The 20,995-nt window shown below is 35.3% G+C and overlaps 1 protein-coding gene across 1 annotated transcript in view; it reads right to left on the bottom strand.

Moving 5' to 3' along the window:
• LOC138830530 (fap1 adhesin-like) overlaps nucleotides 1-20,995 on the bottom strand; it is a 167,559-nt gene that overhangs the window by 85,505 nt on the left and 61,059 nt on the right. The window contains exons 29-41 of the mRNA XM_070026908.1: nucleotides 18,346-18,405; nucleotides 17,384-17,488; nucleotides 16,567-16,620; nucleotides 14,691-14,795; nucleotides 12,836-12,889; nucleotides 11,319-11,423; nucleotides 10,081-10,134; nucleotides 9,393-9,497; nucleotides 5,406-5,459; nucleotides 4,310-4,414; nucleotides 3,661-3,714; nucleotides 2,628-2,732; nucleotides 259-312 (exon numbers count right to left, since the gene is read on the bottom strand). Coding sequence (XP_069883009.1) covers nucleotides 259-312; nucleotides 2,628-2,732; nucleotides 3,661-3,714; nucleotides 4,310-4,414; nucleotides 5,406-5,459; nucleotides 9,393-9,497; nucleotides 10,081-10,134; nucleotides 11,319-11,423; nucleotides 12,836-12,889; nucleotides 14,691-14,795; nucleotides 16,567-16,620; nucleotides 17,384-17,488; nucleotides 18,346-18,405 — 1,014 coding nt within the window. The remainder of the gene's footprint in view (nucleotides 1-258; nucleotides 313-2,627; nucleotides 2,733-3,660; nucleotides 3,715-4,309; nucleotides 4,415-5,405; nucleotides 5,460-9,392; nucleotides 9,498-10,080; nucleotides 10,135-11,318; nucleotides 11,424-12,835; nucleotides 12,890-14,690; nucleotides 14,796-16,566; nucleotides 16,621-17,383; nucleotides 17,489-18,345; nucleotides 18,406-20,995) is intronic.

Below are 20,995 nucleotides of genomic sequence, written 5' to 3'. Positions count from 1 at the left end.
ATAATTCTAGCTACTCAGGAAGCTGAGATCTGAGGATCGAGGTTCGATCCTGGGCAGATAAGTCTGTGAGACTCATCTCCAATAAATCACTAAGAAAAGGCTGGAAGTGGTACTGTGGCTCAAGTGGTAGAACACTAGCCTTGAGCAAAAGAAGCTCAGAGATAGCATCCAAGCCCAGAGTTCAAGCTCCAGTACCAGCAAAAAAAAAAAAAAATCTTGAGTAAAACTTACATTTTTAGATTTGTATAAATTTCTTACCTGTGAGAGCTTTCACTCCATCCATTAACTCAGTAAAACTAACCTTCTCATTATCTATAAGAAAAGATAAAATCAGAAAAATGGCCAGCACAATGGAGTATTATTTAGCCACAAAAAGAATTATCAGATGCTGTAAAATGGATGGACCTAAAGACAAATCTTGAGGAAAAATGGTCATCCAGGTATAAGAGCCTTTTAGATGTCAAACAGATTAAGACGAGGAAAGAACCTCCTTTGTTATATTATAGTCATTAAATATACAGAGCAAAGAAAGAATATTAAAAGCTGTAAGAGAGAGAGGCAACAAGTTACATATGAAGGCAAACTAATCAGAGTAACACAAAAATCTTTGATTTTTCAATAGAAACTTTAAAGCCAGGTGGACATGGAAAGTCTTCAAAGAAAAATAATGGCAGCCAATATTGATTACTTATCTTGCAAAGCTATCCTTTACAACTGTTGGAGAAATAAAAACTTTTCATGATAAAGAAAAAAAATCAAAGGAATTCATGACCAAACCAGAAGATTAAATTTTTTTTTTTTTTTTTTGTCGGTCGTGGGGCTTGAACTCTGGGCCTGAGCGTTGTCCCTTAGCTCTTCAGCTCAAGGCGAGCACTCTACCACTTGAGCTACAGCGCCACTTCCGGTTTTCTGGTGGTTTTATTGGAGATAGGAGTCTCACGGTCTCTCCTGCCCGGGCTGGCTTTGAACCGTGATCCTCAGATCTCAGCCTCCTGAGTAGCTAGGATTACAGGCGTGAGCCACCAGCGCCCGGCCCAGAAGATTAAATTTTTTTAAAGATTATAGAAGATAAAGATAATGAAGATAAAGAAAAAATGACACAGAAGAAAAGAATGACAATATAGGAAAGAATAAAACTCACTACAGAAGAGTAGGAAAAAAAGGGTTAGGACCTAAGAACAAACAATACAAAAATAAAATGAAAGTAATTAGTAATACCCTTCACTAATGTTAATGGTTTCAACTCTCTGATCAAAAAATACAGAATAGTAGATTGGATTAAAAACCTAGACCCAACTATTGGCTGCCTATAAGAAACAAACCTCACTGATCAGGATAAATATGAGCTTAAAGTGAAAGGAGGTAAGTGACTACTTGTGATAGGAATTTAGTCCTGGAAAGCCTAGAATATTTATTGGTTATCTTTTATATACACACATTGCCAATATATACTAGATAGTCTATCCATAGACATTGTATTTTTCTGAATTTTTGAGAGTCATTCTATCATATAAACATTAGAAAAACCATTGTTTATAGTGGCTATATTCTACTAAGGTTATTACTATATTTTAAAATCAGGTAATGTGATGCATATAGCTTTGTTCTTTTTTGTCCAAAACTGCTTTCCTATTTGGGTCTTTGTGACACACCTGAATATAAGAATTGTTTTTCTCTATTTCTGCAAAGAATGTCATTGGAATTTTGATAAGGATGGAGTTGATTTGTATATCACTTTCAGTAATATAGTCCCTTATACAAAATTAGTTCTGTTTTACATAAACATGGAATCTTTTCGTAAGTTAGGATTTTCAGTTTCTTTCTTTAGTGTTTTACCATTTTAATTGTAGATGTTTTTACCTCTTTAGTTAGGTTTCTCTCTAGGGCCTTTTTTATTTAGACTTTGTGAATGGAACTGTTGTCCTCATTTCTGTCTCAGCCTGTTCATTATTGATCTATAGAAAAGCTGTTTTTTATATGTTGATTTTGTATCAAGTCATTTTGCCAAAAGTATCTATTGTATCTAAGAGTTTATTTGGTGGAGCCTTTTAAGTATAAGATCACATTGTCTGCAAAAAGGGATAAGTTGGCTTCTTTTGTTTTTCTTTCTCCTATTACCCTTTTCATAGCTTTTTCTTGCCTTGCTGTTCTGGCTAAAAACTCTAGAATTATATTGGGCAAGAGTAGAAAGAATGGGCACTCTGACAAGAAAACTTGAGTCCTCTTGGGAAGAAAGGTATGTAGAATTGGAAATACTGAGACTGAGTTCTTCAAAGATCACTCAGGAGGGTTAGATATAAATGTCATACTGATGTACATGTTGGAATCTTCTGTTTTAGTCTCTCAACTTTTATTCTGTTTCAGGGGGGGTCTGGGCTGGGTAGCTATCCTCTCTTTACTGCAAGATGTACTTTTATGTATTTGTAGAAAAAAATCAATGACTTGGGACTTTTTAATGAGGTTATAGGATTTCTTTTAATTTTAATTTCTTTTACTGGGATTATAGGATTTCTTTTCCTTCAGTGTATTAAAGAATAATTGTAGAATTACTAATTTAAAAATTCTATCATAGCTGCAAATCTTAGTAAAGACTTTAAAAAGGACATAGCAGTCTGTAAGAGGCTTACCATCAACTGTTACGTGCTCTGCTAGATCTTCAAGCTCTGATTCTGTAAGTTTAATACCAATATTTTCCAGGACAGAGTCTATGTCACTGACACTGACTTTCCCTCCTTAAAAAGATAGACGTTAGAAATGTGAGTAATTTAAAGCAATGTGAGTAATTTAAAGCAATCAATATGATTTGAATGATAATATACTACTATTACATGTAATGAACATGTTATTGTTAAAAAGTTCAATATGGTCATATATTATATTTTTATATATAATATATATTATATATATAAATTATATATATTATATATATTATATTATATAATATATTATATATTATATAATATAATATATATAATATATATTATATGGTATACAATATGAATACCAACAATTTGATTTACTTAAGAGAACAGATAAAGTTAACAGAATTAGAATCAGAATCTGCTTCCTAAACCTTGTTGTTGAGTCAGGCTCACAGTGGAAAATACTTGATGGAGTTAAATGACTTCTCTTCATGAGCTCATACTTTCAAACAACAAACGCTTTTGTTTTTGGCATTTTCTGAACTTATATATTGATGATGAATTGCTGCTGCTGACCAAATTTTTAAAAAAGACAAAAAACTTACATGTCTTTTCATTTTGTTTTCTCCTGAACCCAAGTCTAAAATGATTCTTTTGAAGTAAAATTTAGAAAATTCCAACACACTTTGACTTATGCCAAGAAATATCTAAAATACTAGCTGGTAAATTACATATGTGCTTTATAAAAGCCATACATAAGAAATGGCTTATACCTGAAAAACAAGATTTCCTGTCTAAAGATATGAATATTATTTGTATGTCATAAGATTTTAAGAAAGCTCTTCCTTTTTACCTTTGAGAAGGGGTGTCTTTATATATCCCAGGCTGGCCTTGAACTGTATAGCCCACACTGACATTAAACTTAAGATCCTGCTGCCTCAATGTCCCAACTACTGGGATTATAAAAATGTATCATCACATCCAGTTGTAGTTCTGGTTTATTAAGTTTCTTACTCACCTTTGAGAGACTTCATTCCATCTAACACTCTATTCTGAAATACCATCTCAGCATCTACATGGTAGAAACATATAGTATTATTAAATACAATAGTTTATATGCCTTAATTATGCTGAAAATTTTAAGTATTTCTTTTTTAATTTTTAATTTTATTGTTATTACAAAGGTGATGTGCAGAGGGTTACAGTTACATAAGTCAAGTAATGTTTCTTTATGGACAATGTCCCCTTCCCTCACTCCCAGTTTTTCCTTTGGTAAAAAAGTATTTCTTTAGGGATTTCTTCTATATCATCTTCAAATATAAATCAGACAATGGAAAACTTTTGCTATGTGACAAATCCACATAACGCAGCATTTGAAGCTATTGTTAGAGGTTCTAGTATATAAAATATACACAAAGATTTTGTAAACTTCTATAATCCTGAACCACATGGTTTTTCCTTTTATTTTTTCTTTTTAATTAATTTATCATTCTCCTTTCATTTTCTCCATTTTTTGCACAATCTTTGGCAAAACTAAAGACTTATAGCTAGTTTATACTTCCTACCAATTTCCAAAGGAATTTTAAAATAGGAAATTTAAACTTTCACAGCCCATTAAACCAAGTTTCCTGTAAAGCTCGAGTAGTAGCATTTTTTTAATGGCTCACCATCAACTGGTAGAGTTTCCTGCAATTTTGAGAATTCTTCTTTTGTGAGCTCAATCCCCATACTTTCTACAGTGTTTTGAAGATCATTGATATCAATTTTTTCACCTTGGAAAAGATGGTTATGGTAACTATTAGAAGGACAAGAAATCTATTCATACTTCTTAGATAGGATATACAAAATAAAGTTCAGAATTTAATAGTGCCCATACATAATGTCAGTGAGAGAAAAGTATTTGCCAAGACTGTTAGTAGAGAAGGTAATTTTGAATTTTTTGAGAACTAGGACTGAATGGCAGAAAAAACCTCCTGTATTTGTATAATTAGAGAGTTAAATGTCTGGTTGAAAATGGGGCATTTTCAACATAAATTTAATTTTAAATCTAAAGCATGTGTGCTTTAGTGCTCACATTGGTGTGAACACCAATGGCTCATTCCTCCAATCCTAGCTACTCAGGAGGCTGAGATCTGAGGATTGTGGCTTGAAGCCAGAGCAAGCAGAGACTCTTTTTTTGGGGGGGAGAGGGTTCGGTCGTGGGGCCTGAACTCTGGGCCTGGGTGCTGTCCCTCAGCTCTCAGCTCAAGGCTAGCGCTCTACCACTTGAGCCACAGCACCACTTCTGGCTTTTTTTCTTTTTGCTTATGTGGTGCTGAGGAATTGAACCCAGGGCCTCATGCATGCAAGGCAAGCGCTCTACCACTGAGCTACCTTCCCAGCCCAAGCAGAGACTCTTGTTGATAATAAACCACCAAAAAGCCAGAAGTAAAGCTATGTCTCAAGTTGTACAGAACTAGCCTTGAGCAAAAAAGCTTAGGGACACAGGCCTGAGTTCAAATCCCAGGAATGGCACACATACATATATACACAAAATGCATGTGAATTGCATCTCATAATAATAAAAATATTTTGCGTCTCCTAAAGTTTTATTTTGCCATTTACTCTGACTCCCTAGGTTTTAAATTTTCATATAGTATAGTAAAACATGGGACATACTCATAAACAAGTAAAAGCCAGAAATTAAAAGTCAGTGATAGAAAATTGTTAAGATGCCAATTTAAAATACAACGTAAGTCTCAGTGTCACAATATACTTACTCACCTGAAAAAACTTTCATTTCATCAATCAGCTTTGTCATTTCAACTTTCCCATCATCTATAAGAAAATGCATTTCACATACAGACATACTAAGACTCAGAAACTATAATCACCACATTCAAATTGAAAATATTTATATATTCTAGCATTTTAACCTCTTCATAAGCATGACTTAAGGGAAAAACATTTAAACATAATAATGTATAAAATGTTTTCACCAATATATCTTTTATTTTTATTATTAATAAAGTTATTAAAATATTATTTTTATTATTAATAATTTTAGCTGGGTGCCAGTGGCTCACGCCAGTAATCCTCACTACTCAGGAGACTGAGATCTGAGGATCGTGGTTCAAAGCCAGCCAGGACAGAAAAGTCTGTGAGATGTTTATTTCCAATTAACCTCTAGAAAACTGGAAGTGGCGCTGTGGCTCAAGTAGTAGAGTGCTAGTCTTGAGCTGAAGAGCTCAGGGACAGTGCCCAGGCCCAGAGTTCAAGCCCCATGACTGACAAAAAAAAAAGTTAATAATACTATTTGTAATAAAAACTCCAGCTGGGTGTAGGGTAGTGTGCATCTGACATCTCAGGTACATGAGAGGCTGAAATCCAGGCTAGCCTGGAATCTGATTACAAAATTCTATCTTAACTGAAAAATCTCAGCATGGTGGTTCACACATATCATCCCAGCCACAGCAGAATGCATATAAGAAGATCATGATCTGAGCTGTCACAGGCAAAAGGTGGGATTCCATCTCAAAATAACCAGAATAGCAAGAGCTGGAGGCATGGCACAGGCAGTAGTGTGCCTGTAAATGAGATAGACTTCTTTAAAACAAATTTTTAGTGTATATCAATTATATAAAATAAGTTGCATTAATGTGATTTTTTTGTTTCTTTTGTATGTTCTCTCTCCATGGTACAACCCCTGTTGTCACTGTATTTGATTATGGTGCCCTGCATCTTGTACATACATTTTTATAATTTGGCGAGGGGAAGGAAAAATAACAAAATGCTGAAATAAGGATACAGGATGACCCATTGTAACAAAGATGTACAAGAAAGTATGTTGAAAATGAACTTTACAACTTTGCTGGGGGAATGGGGAGGGAGGAGTTGGGGAGGTGGGGAGGAAAGGGATGGTAGGGAAAATATAAAGGAGGGTGTAATGCTGCTCAATAGGAAATGGACTTATTACTTTGCTCATATAACTGTAACCCCTCAGTACAGTATCTTTATAATAAAAATATATATTAAAAAACAAGTTGCGTTAAGATATTTTCATACATGTAGTGTACTTGACTTGATCATATTCACACCTTCTCTTATTACCTTCTCCAGATTTAGCCCCTCTTTTCTTTTTTTTTTTTTGGGTGGGGGGTCCAGTCGTGGGGCCTGAACTCTGGGCCTGGGCGCTGTCCCTCAGCTCTTCAGCTCAAGGCCAGCGCTCTACCACTTGAGCCCACTTGAGCACCACTTCCGGCTTTTTATTCTTTTTGCTTATGTGGTGCTGAGGAATCGAACCCACGGCCTCACGCATGCAAGGCAAGTGCTCTACCACTGAGCCACCTTCCCAGCCCCTTAGCCCCTCTTTTCTAATAGTCTTTTCTCTAATTTCATGGGTTTATTTTAAATCCAGATTTGCATATGAGAAAAAATAGGTAATATGTTGATTGGGCTTATTCTTCTTAAGATCATATTGCATCATGGTCAGCAAATATGATCGTGTTATATACTTTTTTTGTAGTCATAGTGCTAGAATTTCAGCTCAGCACCTTACACTAGCTAAGGGGGCACTTCACCACTTCATCCTCTTTTGCTTTGGTTATTTTTGAAATAGGATCTTGCTTTTTTACGTGGGCCACCCTGGACTGTGATTCTTCTGGTTATATTCCCTACCATAGCTAGGAAGATAAACTGAGCCACCATGTGTAGCTTTGTCTCTTGAGATGGGGGTATTATAAACATAAACTGTTACTTAGGTTAGCTGAAACTACAGTCCTGATTTAGTCACCTGACAGGTGATTGCCCTGAGCCTACGTGTTCACTAAGATAGGCTTTATGAACTTTCTTGCCTGAATTGGCTTTAAATTATGGGTCTCCCAAGTAGGTTGGATCATAGATATGAGCCATGGGTACTTGACCAATATTCTTCTTTGTGGCTGAATGATATTTCATTATTTATACATATCACATTTTGTTTATACACTTATTTTTTAATTTTCTTTAAGTAGTTGTAAGATAGGTTTTTTTCAAATCAACATATCAGTTTATACATGCTGGTCACTGTCATCCCTTCCATCATTCTCCCCTATGCTATATTTAATTTAACTAATAGAGTGAAACTGTTAGCTTAGCTAGAAGGTAGTAGTCTTTAGCAGAAGTTGAATGATATATAGGAAAAGTGAATCAAATATCAGTAGTACTTCGCTGAATGGTGGTCCCCTTGGACTATTTACTATTATATTATTAGTTGACACAATAATTGTACATCTTTATAGGGTATAGTCTGATATTTACTATATGTACATAATGTACAACGAAAGCAAAACAATTAGCAGGTTTTACCTCAAATATTATTTGCTTTTGGAAGATTCAAACTCCTTTGTGTTTGCCAGCTTTAGTTAACTATAGTCACCCTATTGTTCTGTAGAACATTAGAACTTGTTTCTCTTGTCTAATTATAGTTTGTACCAATAACTGATATTTCTTCTTCATATATGTCTCTCCTCTCTCTCTCTCTCTCTCTCTCTCTCTCTCTCTCTCTCTCTCTCTCTCTCTCTCTCTCTATATATATATATATATATATATATATATTCCAGTATTGGGGCTTAAACCAAAGAGCTCTCCTTAAGCTTTTACACTCAAAGCTGGCATTTTACTACTTGAGCCACAGCTCCACTACTGGTTTTTTGGCAGCTGATTGGAGCTAAAAGTATTAGGAACTTTCCTACTGCAGTTGGCTTCAAACTGTGATCCTCAGATTCTCCTGAGTAGCTAGAATGACAGGTGTGAACAACCAGAGCCCAGCTGTGGCTTAGTTACATTCCTTACTTCTTACTCTTTCTAATCTTTGGTAACATATCTTACTCCATAGTAAGTTTTGATTCCATATATGGAATTTAACAAGTCTAGATTCCATATATGTGTGAGAGACATGCAGCATTTTTCTATACCTTGCTTAGTTCACTTGATACAATGTCTTCTAGTTCCCTCCATGCAGCTGCAAAGGACACAATTTCTTTCTTTTTTCCTAGCTGCATAATTTTCCACTCTCTATATAGGTACAGTTTCATTACCCATTCCTTTATCAATAGAAACCTTGGTTGATTCTATATCTTGGTTATTGTAAAATAGTACTATAATAAACATGAGTGCAGGTAGCTCTTTTCTATTCTGATTTCACTTCTTTTGGCTATATATATAATAGCAGTACAGATCACATGATGGTTCTACTTTTAGTCTTTTGAGGAACTTTCATGCTGGGTATACTAATTTACATTCTTGTTAACAGTACATAAGAGTTCTCTATTCTACATATTCTGCAAGAATTTGTCATTTTCTGATTTTTTAAAAAAATGACCATTATTGGAGTTATTTTATTATTTTATATCTGGGTTCTTATCTAAGATATTTTAAATGTCTCTTTGTTGCCAAATAGGTTTTAGATCTTGTTAAAATACGGAAACACAATGTATCCATGTATGAAGGAGGGTATAATGAAAGGCGGTGGAGACAGAACAGAGAGCAATTGATGAGATTAATCTGACAAAATTATAATATGCATGTATAAAATAGAATAATAAAACATGTTGGACTTATTTCAAGAAGGGGGAGGGAATGAAGAAGAAAGCTAGGTGTATGAGTTTGATTGGGGTACCTTATAAATGCATGGAATCATCACAACATCATCTCTTATTTACTAATGAAAGTATCTTTAAAAAGTCTTGAGGTTTTCACACTCAGGAACTCAATTATATCTTAAACACTCACCATTCACTGGTACATTATTTTCCATATCTTTAAATTCTGCTTCTGAAACAGTCATTCCCATGTTTTCTAGTAGTGTGTCCAGTTTGTTGATATCAGCTTTTCCTCCTTATGGGGAAAACAAGCTCATGAAAAATTTAATGGTTCAAAAACATAACAAATATCATTATTTCCTGAATACTATAGTTTTCTTCAGTATGAAAACCAACATCCATTGAAGTCAATTTAAGTGTACAAAGATAGTTTATATTTTTCACAAAACAGTCCCATTTCAAAAATTGTTACTTATTTGCATATCAGTTCGTGAAATTAAGCAGGAAAATTCCAAACATAATGTTCTGAATAGTATAGAGCTTATCTTTTCCTCTCCAAACTCTTAATTTCTGTAGCTCCCAAATAGATTTTCTGTCTATTAACATTTTGTTTGTTGTTTATTCATTGTTCAGACAAACTTTATTTTCTACTATGTCAATGACTAGAAAATTCTAGTAGAAATGAGTCTTTCATTCAGTGGAGATCATAAAGGATCATCTGCTAAGATGTATGTAGATCTAGAGATGAGTAAAAAAATAATAAGAAGAAAAATAAACAAGAAATGTATAGGACAGGACAATTAGTGACAACAAAACGTTATAAATTGAAAACATGATGATGTCAGACTCAACTTTCCATTAACTATGCTTTCACTCACCCCTAAGAGATTTTAGAGCCTCCATCAATCTGTTGTGATAGAACTTTTCATCAGCTGCAAGAAAAATCACAGTTCAATCAGAGATAGGAGTTAAGGTCTGTATTCCCATTTTTTGGAAATCCAGACAATGAACTATTAGCCCTAACAGAGCTGAAATAAACACTCCAATGTTCATTTCCCTAACTTCCCTTTTACTACACTTCTTACCTTTTATGACACTTACATCAGCAAACCTCCTAGTAGAACTAAGAATTAAAAAGGGGGCACTTAAGGTTTAGACCCATTTTTGACTGAATAGCTGGTAGATTCCCAGCTCTAATAAACTGACACTTCAGGTACAGTGAAGAGGTAAATGTGAAAGGCAAACTTTAAGAAATTTAGAAGAAAGTATGACTTAATAGGAGAAACATATAAAAATTCAAATTTTAAAGGAAAATCACACAAACCTGAAGAATTATTTGCATATCATAATGAAAGCAGAGAGAGTCAAACTAATAGAGAAAATTTAAACACCTATAATAAAAATTAGTATTTAGAACAGAGGCAAGCAATACATAGCCAGTAAGACACCAACCCACTACCTGCTTTCATAAGTCATATTTTACTGAAACACAACTATGCCAATTTGTTTAGCCATTAACTATGGCTACTTTTCTCCATAACAAGAGTGGAACAGTTGTGGCAGCAGCATTAAAGCGTAAAATAGTTGCCATCTAGCCTTTTATAGAAAATCTTTGTGTGCCTCATGAACAAAAATGTAAAGAACTTTTACAAATTAGTTAGAAAATTACAAGCCAACGAATAGAAAACTCAGCAAAGATACAAAATAGATAACAGGAGCGGAAACACAAATTATTTATAAATGTATAAAATAGCAGCTAAAGACAGTACTATTTTACCCTTTTGACAAAAATGGTAGGAAGAGCAGAAATAGACATTCTTACTGCTATAGTATTGAGTAGTGTTTGTCAAATATTCCAGGTTCTAGCCTCTTCCAGGTTCACGGTAGGACAATAATGCGTGTCCCCGACTGTGTGTGGTCAGGGGTGACCTTATTAACCAAATGTGGTTGTTTATTGAAATTTCTAGTTCAGCTAAGATTTTTTTTAGCTAAAGGCATATTTCAATAATTTGTTCTTAATGTTTCATTAACTATCAAGCAAGAATTAATGAAGTTCTCATAGAAAAAAAATAGCCTAAGCTTCCTTGAAGGCCATACTGTTATTTGAAATGCTTACCATCCATGGGTAGATTTTCCATCAACTCAGCATGTTCTTTCTCTGTTAGCTCTATCCCCATGTTTTCTAGAATATTTTTTATTTCACTGCTCTTTTCTTCATCTCCTTCAAAAAGATGGAAATGGAAACAGATGAGGAATTTGCATGCTGTCTAATGACTTTAAAAATTGTTTGTTCTAGATGAGGTGGTACAAGCCTCTAATCCCCAAGCATTAAGGAGGTAGAGTCAAGAAAATCAAGTGATTGAGGCTAGCCTTGACTACATAGCAAGTTCCAGGCCATCTGGGGCTACACAGTGAGAAAAAAAACTTAAAATAACAATGAATGAATGAATGAATAAAAATAAATTCCTGTGACTAGTCAATGTTCACCTGAACAACAACATAAGCAAAAGCACAGGAGGTCCACCCAACTAGATACTTTTCATGAGGTTGAAAAGACAGGGGTGTTTCTTGCTGGGCACTGGTGACTCATACCTGTAATCCTAGCTACTTAGGAGGTTGAGATATGAGGATCAAGATGTAAAGTCAGCCAGGCAGGAAAGTCTGTAAGACTTTTATCTCCAGTTAACCATCAGAAAACTGGAAGAGGTGCTGTGGCTCAACGTGGTATAGTACTAACCTTGAGCAAAGTGACAGTAGTACTCAGCCCAAGTTCTAGCCCCACAACCACCACCACCACCACCACCACCACCACCAAAATTTTTCCTCTTAGTCTTATCAAATTAGGTAATTTCATAATGATATTATTAAATACAGTATACAATAAAACATGTAATTTTAACATTTTCAGATTACTGAAATAATTTTATAATTAGGCAGTGGCCCTGTTATTATCCAAATTATAAATTTATCTGTATTTTTACTAACATGTTAATTTATAATTCACTGTGCTAATTCATAATTTGATACTTTTTAAAATCACAGGCTCATTAAGTTATACAACTAGAAAATAATACAGAGAATAAAATCTGTGATTAACAAATGACAGTTAAAATAATTCCTTTCTTTTTCTTATAGTACTGAAAATTGAAGAACCCAGGGCCTCAGGCATGCTAGGCAAGCCCTTTATCATTTGAGCCACAGTCTCAGACCAAATTATTTATTCTTAAAGTAAACGTACTATCAATATACGATTTGAAGTTCAGCTTTATACAATTAGATACAAACAAGAGTGAAATAGAAAGATAAGAATATCATTAAGATATAATTTAGGGGCTGGGAAAGTGGCTCAGTGGTAGAGCACTTGCCTTGCCTACCTGAGGCCCTGGGTTCAATTCCTCAGCACCACATAGCAAAATGAAAAAACCAGAAGTGGCACTGTGGTTCAAGTGGTAGAGCGCTAGCCTTGAGCTGAAGAGCTCAGGGACAGTGCCCAGGCCCAGAGTTCAGGCCCCATGACTGGACCCCCCCCAAAAAATTTAATGATAAGAATTAGATTTACACAAAAAAACACAAAAAAACAAAAAAAAACACACACACAGAAAAGAATTAGATTTACAGCAACTCATTTCTTACCTGTGATAATTTTCACTTTGTCCATTAACTCATTGAAGTTAACCTTCCCAGATTCTATAAGAGATAACAAAAATATAAGACACAGAAAAAAAATGTATCCAAATGAAATAAAATTTACTCAACCCTAATCCAAGTAAATTTTCCTCATTTTCTGAAAATCATCCTTTAATTTCAATGACTTAAATTTAGACCCCTGGATGAAATGAGCAGGTTTGTTTGTAGTTAAACAGGTTAGATCAAAGGGGTTTGTCCAGCTTCAAGATCAAGCTCACTGCAGAGTACCTTCCCAACACTTGCAAGTCCCTGACCTGGGCCCCCCAGTTTGGCAAGTAGGCAGAATGCAAATGGTTCTGGGTCCTGATGACTCCTAATACCCATATAAACTTACTCTTTTTTGTCTTTTCTTTAATTTTATTTTATTGTAAAGATGCTGTACAGAGGGTTTACAGTTACATGAGTAAGGTACATTTCTTGTTGAACACTGTTAATCACTCCATTGTTTGCCAACTATCCCTTCTCTCCCCTCCTCCTCCCTCCCACCCCAGGAAGTTGTAAAGTTCATTTCCCACATAGTGTCCTCTGAGTATCACTGTTGGAATGGGCCATCTTTTGTACTTCTTTCAGCATTTTGTTATTTCCCTTCTGTTCCCCCAATCAGATGATCCAACAATCCCACTCCTGGGTACTTATCCAAATGATCTCAAACCAGAACACACTAAAACTACCAGCACAACTATGTTCATTGCAGCATTATTTACCATAGTTAAGATATGGAACCAACCCAGATGCCCCTCAATAGATGAATGGATCAAGAAAATGTGGTACATTTACACAATGGAATTTTGTGCTTCTATCAGAAAGAATGACATTTCCCCTTTTGTAAGGAAATGGAAAGACTGGAAAAAAATCATATTAAGTGAAGTAAGCCAGACCCAAAGAAACATAGGCTCTATGGTTTCCCTCATTTGCTTTTTTTTTTTTTTTTTTTTTTTGCCAGTCATGGTGCCTGAACTCTGGGCCTGGGCACTGTCCCTCAGCTCTTCAGCTCAAGGCTAGTGCTCTACCACTTGAGCCACAGCACCACTTCAGCTTTTTTTCTGCTTATGTGGTGCTGAGGAATCGACCCCAGGGCCTCATGCATGCAAGGCAAGTGCTCTACCACTGAGCCACCTTCCCAGCCCCCGGTTTCCCTCATTTGTAATAATTAGTATATGCCTATGTTAGTCCTGAGAAAGAATCATAAACTTACTCATCAGTTTACTTATATCAACACTGGGCTCAATTCCCACTTGATTTGTAGTCTGCATTATCCTGACATTGGAGTCACCAGTATACCCCTACTGCTCCATGAACTAGTAGCCACTGCAACCCATAATCCCTGAGGCCTTGTGACTTTTGCATCATATCTCCATGAAAGTATGAGATTTCCTTCTATTCAGCTGCTATATAGCTCCCTATCCTTTGGGAACAAACTGTCTGAGATAATTGCTTCTATCCCAGTGTGTGCTGCTACACTCAACTTCCCTCTCATGGAGCCTAGGCCAAGCAGAACAACTACTACTTTTGCACCTGAGCCTATGTGCTGCTCTGTATTTCAGGGACCAGGAGTACTGACCTAGAGGAGTAGCTGGGCGGACATGGTATATAAAAAAACAAAAAAGGCAAAGCAACATGACATCAATGGAATACAGTAACTGATCCTAAAGAAACAGTAACTTGTGAGTTTCTTAAAAAGGAACTAAAACTAATGATCTTAAAAAGAACTTAGTAAGATATAAGATTATATAGACATTTCAATAAGATAAGTTTACAAGTACAATGTTCAGGGAGGCACTGTAATAACTGCATTGCTCACCAATAACCGGGACACTGTCTGCTAGATGTCCAAGCTCATTTTCTGTGAGCATGATTCCCAGGCTTTCTAAAACTGTATCCATTTTATCTTTTTCTACTTTGCCTCCTTAGAAAAAGACATAGAGATTGAGAAAATTGTTAAAAAAAAGAAATTTGTTAACAATTAGAAACATGCTAGATGTTATATTAAATTTAAAAAATCAGAGTAAAGGAGAAATATAATCAATTTCTCAGCACTAAAACTGCATTTAAACAAGAATGATTAGAGAAATTTTGCATTAAAGAACCTTAAGCTTTGTTTTGTTGAAATTACACTCTCAAATTTACACTCTTGAAGGGGATTTTGCAACTGAAGGTGAAGACAATCAATAAAATTGTTAGTGGAGTGAGATTTAGAGGAAAATGGTGCCATGTCCACTGAAACCTAGAAATTACTACAGACTTGGTTTATTCATGCTCTGAAGATAGCTTCTGAGTAGAGATTATTTAAAAATAGATACCTGTATTGACAAAATTTAATACCACTCATCTCCATTGATTATGCACTTAGTTAAAGTGTTCTAAAACTGAAACAGGATGTGTTGTTGGGAACACATGGAGAAGAAAATGCAAAAGTTTTGAAACAGGAGAATGAAGACTGGAGAAATTATGTTAGATGTTGCAATAGTATAGAAAAAACTATGAGACTGACCTTCTGGTGATAAACACTTCATTTCCTTTCTTTCCTCTTTCCCTTCCCTTCCTGTCCTCCTTCCCCTCCTCTCCCTTCCCCTCCCCTCCCTTTCCCTCCCTCCCTTCCTTCCTTCTGTCTTCTCACCTTTCCTTTTCCTTTCCTTCCCCTCCCTCCCCTCCCTTCCCTCATCTTTGGTGATAAATGCTTCATTTTCTTTCTGTCCTTTTTCTTTTCCCTCCCCTCCCCTCCCCTCCCCTTTCCTTCTGTCTTCTCATCTTTCCTTTCCTTTTCCTTTTCCTTTCCTTCCCATCCCTTCCCTTCTCTTCTCTACCTTTCCTTTCTCCTTTTTTTTTTTTTTTTAATTGGTGCCAGTTCTGGGGGATTGAACTCAGGGCCTGGCTCTGTCCCTGAGCTTTTTTGCTCAAAGCTAGCACTCTACCATTTGAGCCATAGCTCCATTTCCAGCTTATTTTCTTCTTTTTTGGTGGTTAATTGGAGATAAAAGTCTCATACTTTACTGCCCAGACTGGCTTCAAACTGTGATCCTAAGATCTCAGCCTCTTGAGTAGTTAAGATTACAACTGACCCACCAGTGACCAGCTAATGCTTCATTTTTAATTTATATTATCATATCCAAATTATAGAAATGGAAGCATCATAAATGTCCATATTAAATTCTTCCAGTAAATAACGTAGGAGCCAGGAAGCAATTTATTTTCTGTGCCTAGAGATTCTTGTCAACAGGCATCATATATCAGAGTGAACACCTTTCTTCATTTCCCCCTACTCTACTTTTTGTTTTTGTACTACCCATGATGAACAGGGATAGGGAGAAATATACCTTAGCTACACTTGTGCCTTTACTACAAATGTGTTATTATTAGAAAAAAAACAATAAGACAATAAACTAATTCTATTAGAAAATAATGCCTGATCAGTCTGACAATATGCAAGATTAAATTTTGGTTTTCTTTCCTCTTTAATTAATTGTAGACTAGATATATATATTACTGTCTTCATAATTTGCCTATCTTCCTAAAATTCAAGTATACTTGGAAGATTTGGTTTTGAAAACCATAAGAAATATTAGATTGGAAAATATACTTAAAATGTAAGAAGGCAATTTAAACATTGAGTCATGAAAAGGATGGTTGATAATTCTAAGACAGAGTAAACCTTAAATCTCAAGTTGCTTGCTACTCACCTATGAAAGACTTGACACCATCCAGCAATCTATTTTTATATATCTTCCCAGTAGCTATGAGAAAAGCATGCTTAATATCAAACAAAATATAATATAGATGCTGATCAATATATTTATATATATTTGTTAAATTCAGAAAAATATTTTTACTAAATAGATTCATATTCTCCGATAAAAATAAACAGTGAAAATCAGAATCATCAATGTTACAAAATATGCAATTTCTGACATCTGAGGCAATTTTAGTAGGCTGTACTATGTTCATATTCCTCTGTTTCTGATCTGAATCATTTCATCCAATTCTGAAAATTTCTACCACATTTTCCTTCATTTTCTTCCCTGAGATTGTTTTGCTGTTGGTAAGAAGGAATGATATTAAATAATTTTCTTACTTTCTGGTGGCCTAAGTTAAAAGGGGTGAAAGGGTCTTGAGTTACATAACTCAAAACTTTTTTGTTTAGTTACTGTTTTATATATTTTGAAGTACTGAGGTTTGAACTCAGAGCCTCTTGCTTGCTAGTAAGGCATTTTACCACTGAGTCTATATTTTGCATTGGTTATTTCCTGCCTAGGCATATGCCAGAACTACAATCCTATTTTTCTCTTTCCATTGTAGCAGATATGACCAGAATAAACCATGGATTTCATAAACTTTTCTTCTTAGTCTGGCCTTGAACTATGACCTTCCTTATCTTCGTCTCCTAAGTAGTGTTTTAAATATTTTTTAAATGTTACATAGAGAATGATTTTAAGATCCTCTGGTAGTTCTATAAAACTGAACGAACTAGAAGGCATCAGCATCATCTACAAAACTCACCATCAACTGGCAGTTCACTCAATAGCTTCATTTGTTCTTTATCTATTAGCTGGAGACACATGTTTCTCAGCATATCAGGCACATTTCGTACATCCATCTTTTCTCCTTTGGAAAACATGAAATGCTGTCACAAAGAATCTTATAGGATAATTATGCAAAATTACAATGTAAATAATGTTAAATGAGGTGTACTGTAATTTGCAGAGGCTTGGATTTATAAAACATCACACAACAAATTTAAAACGCTAAAGCAGGGCACTGGTGGCTCACACCTATAATCCTAGCTACTCAGGAGGCTGAGATCTAAGGATCATGGTTCAAAGCCAGCCAGGGCAGGAAAGTCCGTGAGACTCTTATCTCTAATAAACCACTAGAAAACCAGAAGTGGCTCTGTGGCTCAAGCAGTAGAGCACTTGCCTTGAGCTGAGGAGCACAGGGATAGTGCCCAAGCCCAGAATTCAAGACCCATCACACACACACACACACACACACACACACACACACACAATTTTAAATGCTGAAAAGAATTATTTCCTAACCTCGGGATGAGTCCAAATAAAGGAAAATTAACATTGTCTGAACAACTGGTTAAGATATCAGAAATCAGTTCACTTATACCTATTTACAACAAGCAATGTGAATTTTCAATTTTTTCCAAGTTAATTTATTTGTTTTTACTGAAAATAAAAGATCATTTTTTACTGTTATTTGATCTATTGTGACTTGGGAATTTATTAATAATCTTTTAGTAAATGCTATTTTTAGTGTACAAGCTCTAGGAAGCTCTAAATATATTAGTAAATGATACTAATTTATTAGTTACTACAAATAAAAGCAAACTTTGGGGTAAATAAAGCATGTTTAAAACTAAAATTCACAAATTAGGAATGAAATCGTAGAAAATATTTAAAACTCTACTACTGCACATTGTTAGAAGATTTTGTTAATATAAAATTCCTCACCTGTAAAAGGCTTTAATCCATCCAAGAGTGTTTTCATTGGAATATTATTTGAACCTTGCACTATAAGAAGAAATGCAAATAATAGAAAGATATAGAATATGAAACTTAATGTGAGGAAAAAACTAGAACTATTTACATAATAAATTTCTCTACCTTTATCTTCTACTTTTACCTTCTTTCTGAGAATGAATTGGAATGAAGATATGATATGTTAAAAGTTTAATCATTCCAAAGTAACTAATTTAATTTTTAATAGCAAATCAAACCTGTCACATCCAAGAGATAACATTCAAAAGTCATTTGTTTTCAAAGATCATCTTTTAGCTTTATTGAGTAAAAGATCTAGATCAAATAATTTAAAACAGTATTTACATTTAGTTTATACATTTCAATAATGCTTGTGTTGACCATTTTCTCAAGTAACATTTTCAGTATTTCCTTGTTTTTCTTAAAGTCTTGGATAAGTTTTATTTACTCTTTTTGAGTTATATGATAAATTATGAGATGTATTCTGGGCTGGAAGACTATACTTACTGAACCTTTTCCCCCTCCAGTCGTGGGGCCTGAATTCTGGGCCTGGTCGCTGTTCCTCAGCTCTTCAGCTCAAGGCTAGCCCTCTATCACTTGAGCCATAGTGCCACTTCCAGCTTTTTCTGTTGATGTGGTGCTAAGGAATTGAACCCAGGGCCTCAAGATATGAGGCAAGCACTCTTACCATTGAGACCAGCCCCTACTTACTGCACATTTAATATCTGGGTTGGTCATCTGACCTACTTTGTCCAATAAAAATTGACATCTTTAGCCGAGTGCCAGTGGCTTATACCTGTAATCCTAGCTACTTAGGAGACTGAGATCTGAGGATCACGGTTCAAAGCCAGTGTGGGCAGGAAAGTCCGTGAGACTCTTTTTTGGGGGGGGGGGTGGTCGTGGGGCTTAAACTCTGGGCTTGGGTGCTGTCTGGACTTTCATGCCCTGACTGGCTTTGAACCATGATTCTAAGATCTCAGCCTCCTGAGTAGCTAGGATTACAGGCGTGAGCCACCGGCACCCAGCTCCATGAGATTCTTACCTCCAATAAACCACTAGAAAAATGGAAGTGGCGCTGTGGCTCAAGTGGTAGAGTGCTTTCCTTGAGCTGAAGAGTGCAGGGACAGTGCCCAAGCCCAGAGTTCAAGCCCCACCACCGACCAACCCCCCCCCTGACATCTCTGAACAGAAGTTTCTGGAGTCCAAACATGGTACTGCACTAATAAGTGTCAACATTTATTTAAGCCATAATAATTATTAGGGTAGTATTGGTGTATATTCCATGGGATCCATGGAATAAAACAGACCAGAAATAGATATATTAATTAATAGAATTTTGATATTTGAAAGTGGTTGTGTTGAGTATAGGTGAAAAAAGTCTAAAGGCAATAAATGATACTAAATGATTATTATTCACGTGGAAAAACAAAATCAGATCACACTAATAAAATTCCACATGTAAGTCCTGGAAAATTGAAAGCAAAATTTAAAGATCTTTTGAAAGAAAATATTGTAAAGAATCTTTTTTAAAATGTCATTAGGAAGGCTATTTGAAAAGTACAAGCCATAAAGAAAAACACTGATAAATTAGATATCAGTGTTGACTATTTCTGTCCATCAGCAGATATGATAAAAAGAAAACATATGAACTATAAGAATACCCAGACAAAAGATTATTGCAAACATGTAAAGATCTGCTCTAAGTAAATAAAAAATGACAATGGTTCATCTCTATGGGCAATAGTTATGAATCGTCACTCATATAAGAGCAAATTTATATCTCCAACTAATAGTTAACATCCAAATAAGAAAATATTTTATATTCATTAGATTGATGAAAGTAAGGAAAACATGTATACACACAATTGTTATAACTATGTAAATTAATATCTGATAGAAACATTTCCATCAAGGGCTGGGAAGGTAGCTCAGTGGTAGAGCGCTTGCCTTGCATGCACGAGGCCCTGGGTTCAATTCCTCAGCACCACATAAGCAAAAAAGAAAAAAAACGGAAGTGGCACTGTGGTAGAGTGCTAGCCTTGAGCTGAAGAGCTGAGGGACAGTGTCCAGGCCCAGAGTTCAGACCCCATGGCTGGACCAAAAAAAAAAAAAAAAAAAAAGAAGAAGAAATATTTCCATCAAGACTTCTGAATAAAATATGAGTTTCAGGGGCTGGGAAGATGGCTCAGTGGTAGAGAGCTTGCCTTGCACGCATGAAGCCCAGGGTTTGATCTCTCAGAACCACATAAGCAGAAAAAGCTGGAAGTGGTGCTGTGGCTCAAGTGGTAGAATGCTAGCCGTGAGCTGAAGAGCTAAGAGACAGCACCCAGGCCCAGAGTTCAGGCGCCACGGCCAAAAAAAAAAAAAGTTTCAGTTTGGCCTTTTCTTTGTGGCCTAAGAATTCCATAGAATTTAGTTCTAGGTATAAACCTATAGAAATTCTTTGATACATGCACCAAGAGGCACGTACACAAATTATATTTGGAGGGAATCTTCATGATAGAAAAACTGGAAACAAAATGTCCACTGATGTTGGAAACTATAAATAAGTTGTAGTATATTCATTCAATAAAACATTATAGTCCAACAAAGAAATATTACTATTGTGGCATCCACTAACAAT

This window comes from Dipodomys merriami, unplaced genomic scaffold, assembly GCF_024711535.1.
Source record: "Dipodomys merriami isolate MVZ:Mamm:240054 unplaced genomic scaffold, mDipMer1.0.p SCAF_19, whole genome shotgun sequence".
Classification (NCBI taxonomy): domain Eukaryota; kingdom Metazoa; phylum Chordata; class Mammalia; order Rodentia; family Heteromyidae; genus Dipodomys; species Dipodomys merriami.
This window is presented reverse-complemented; position numbering and strand designations above follow the sequence as displayed.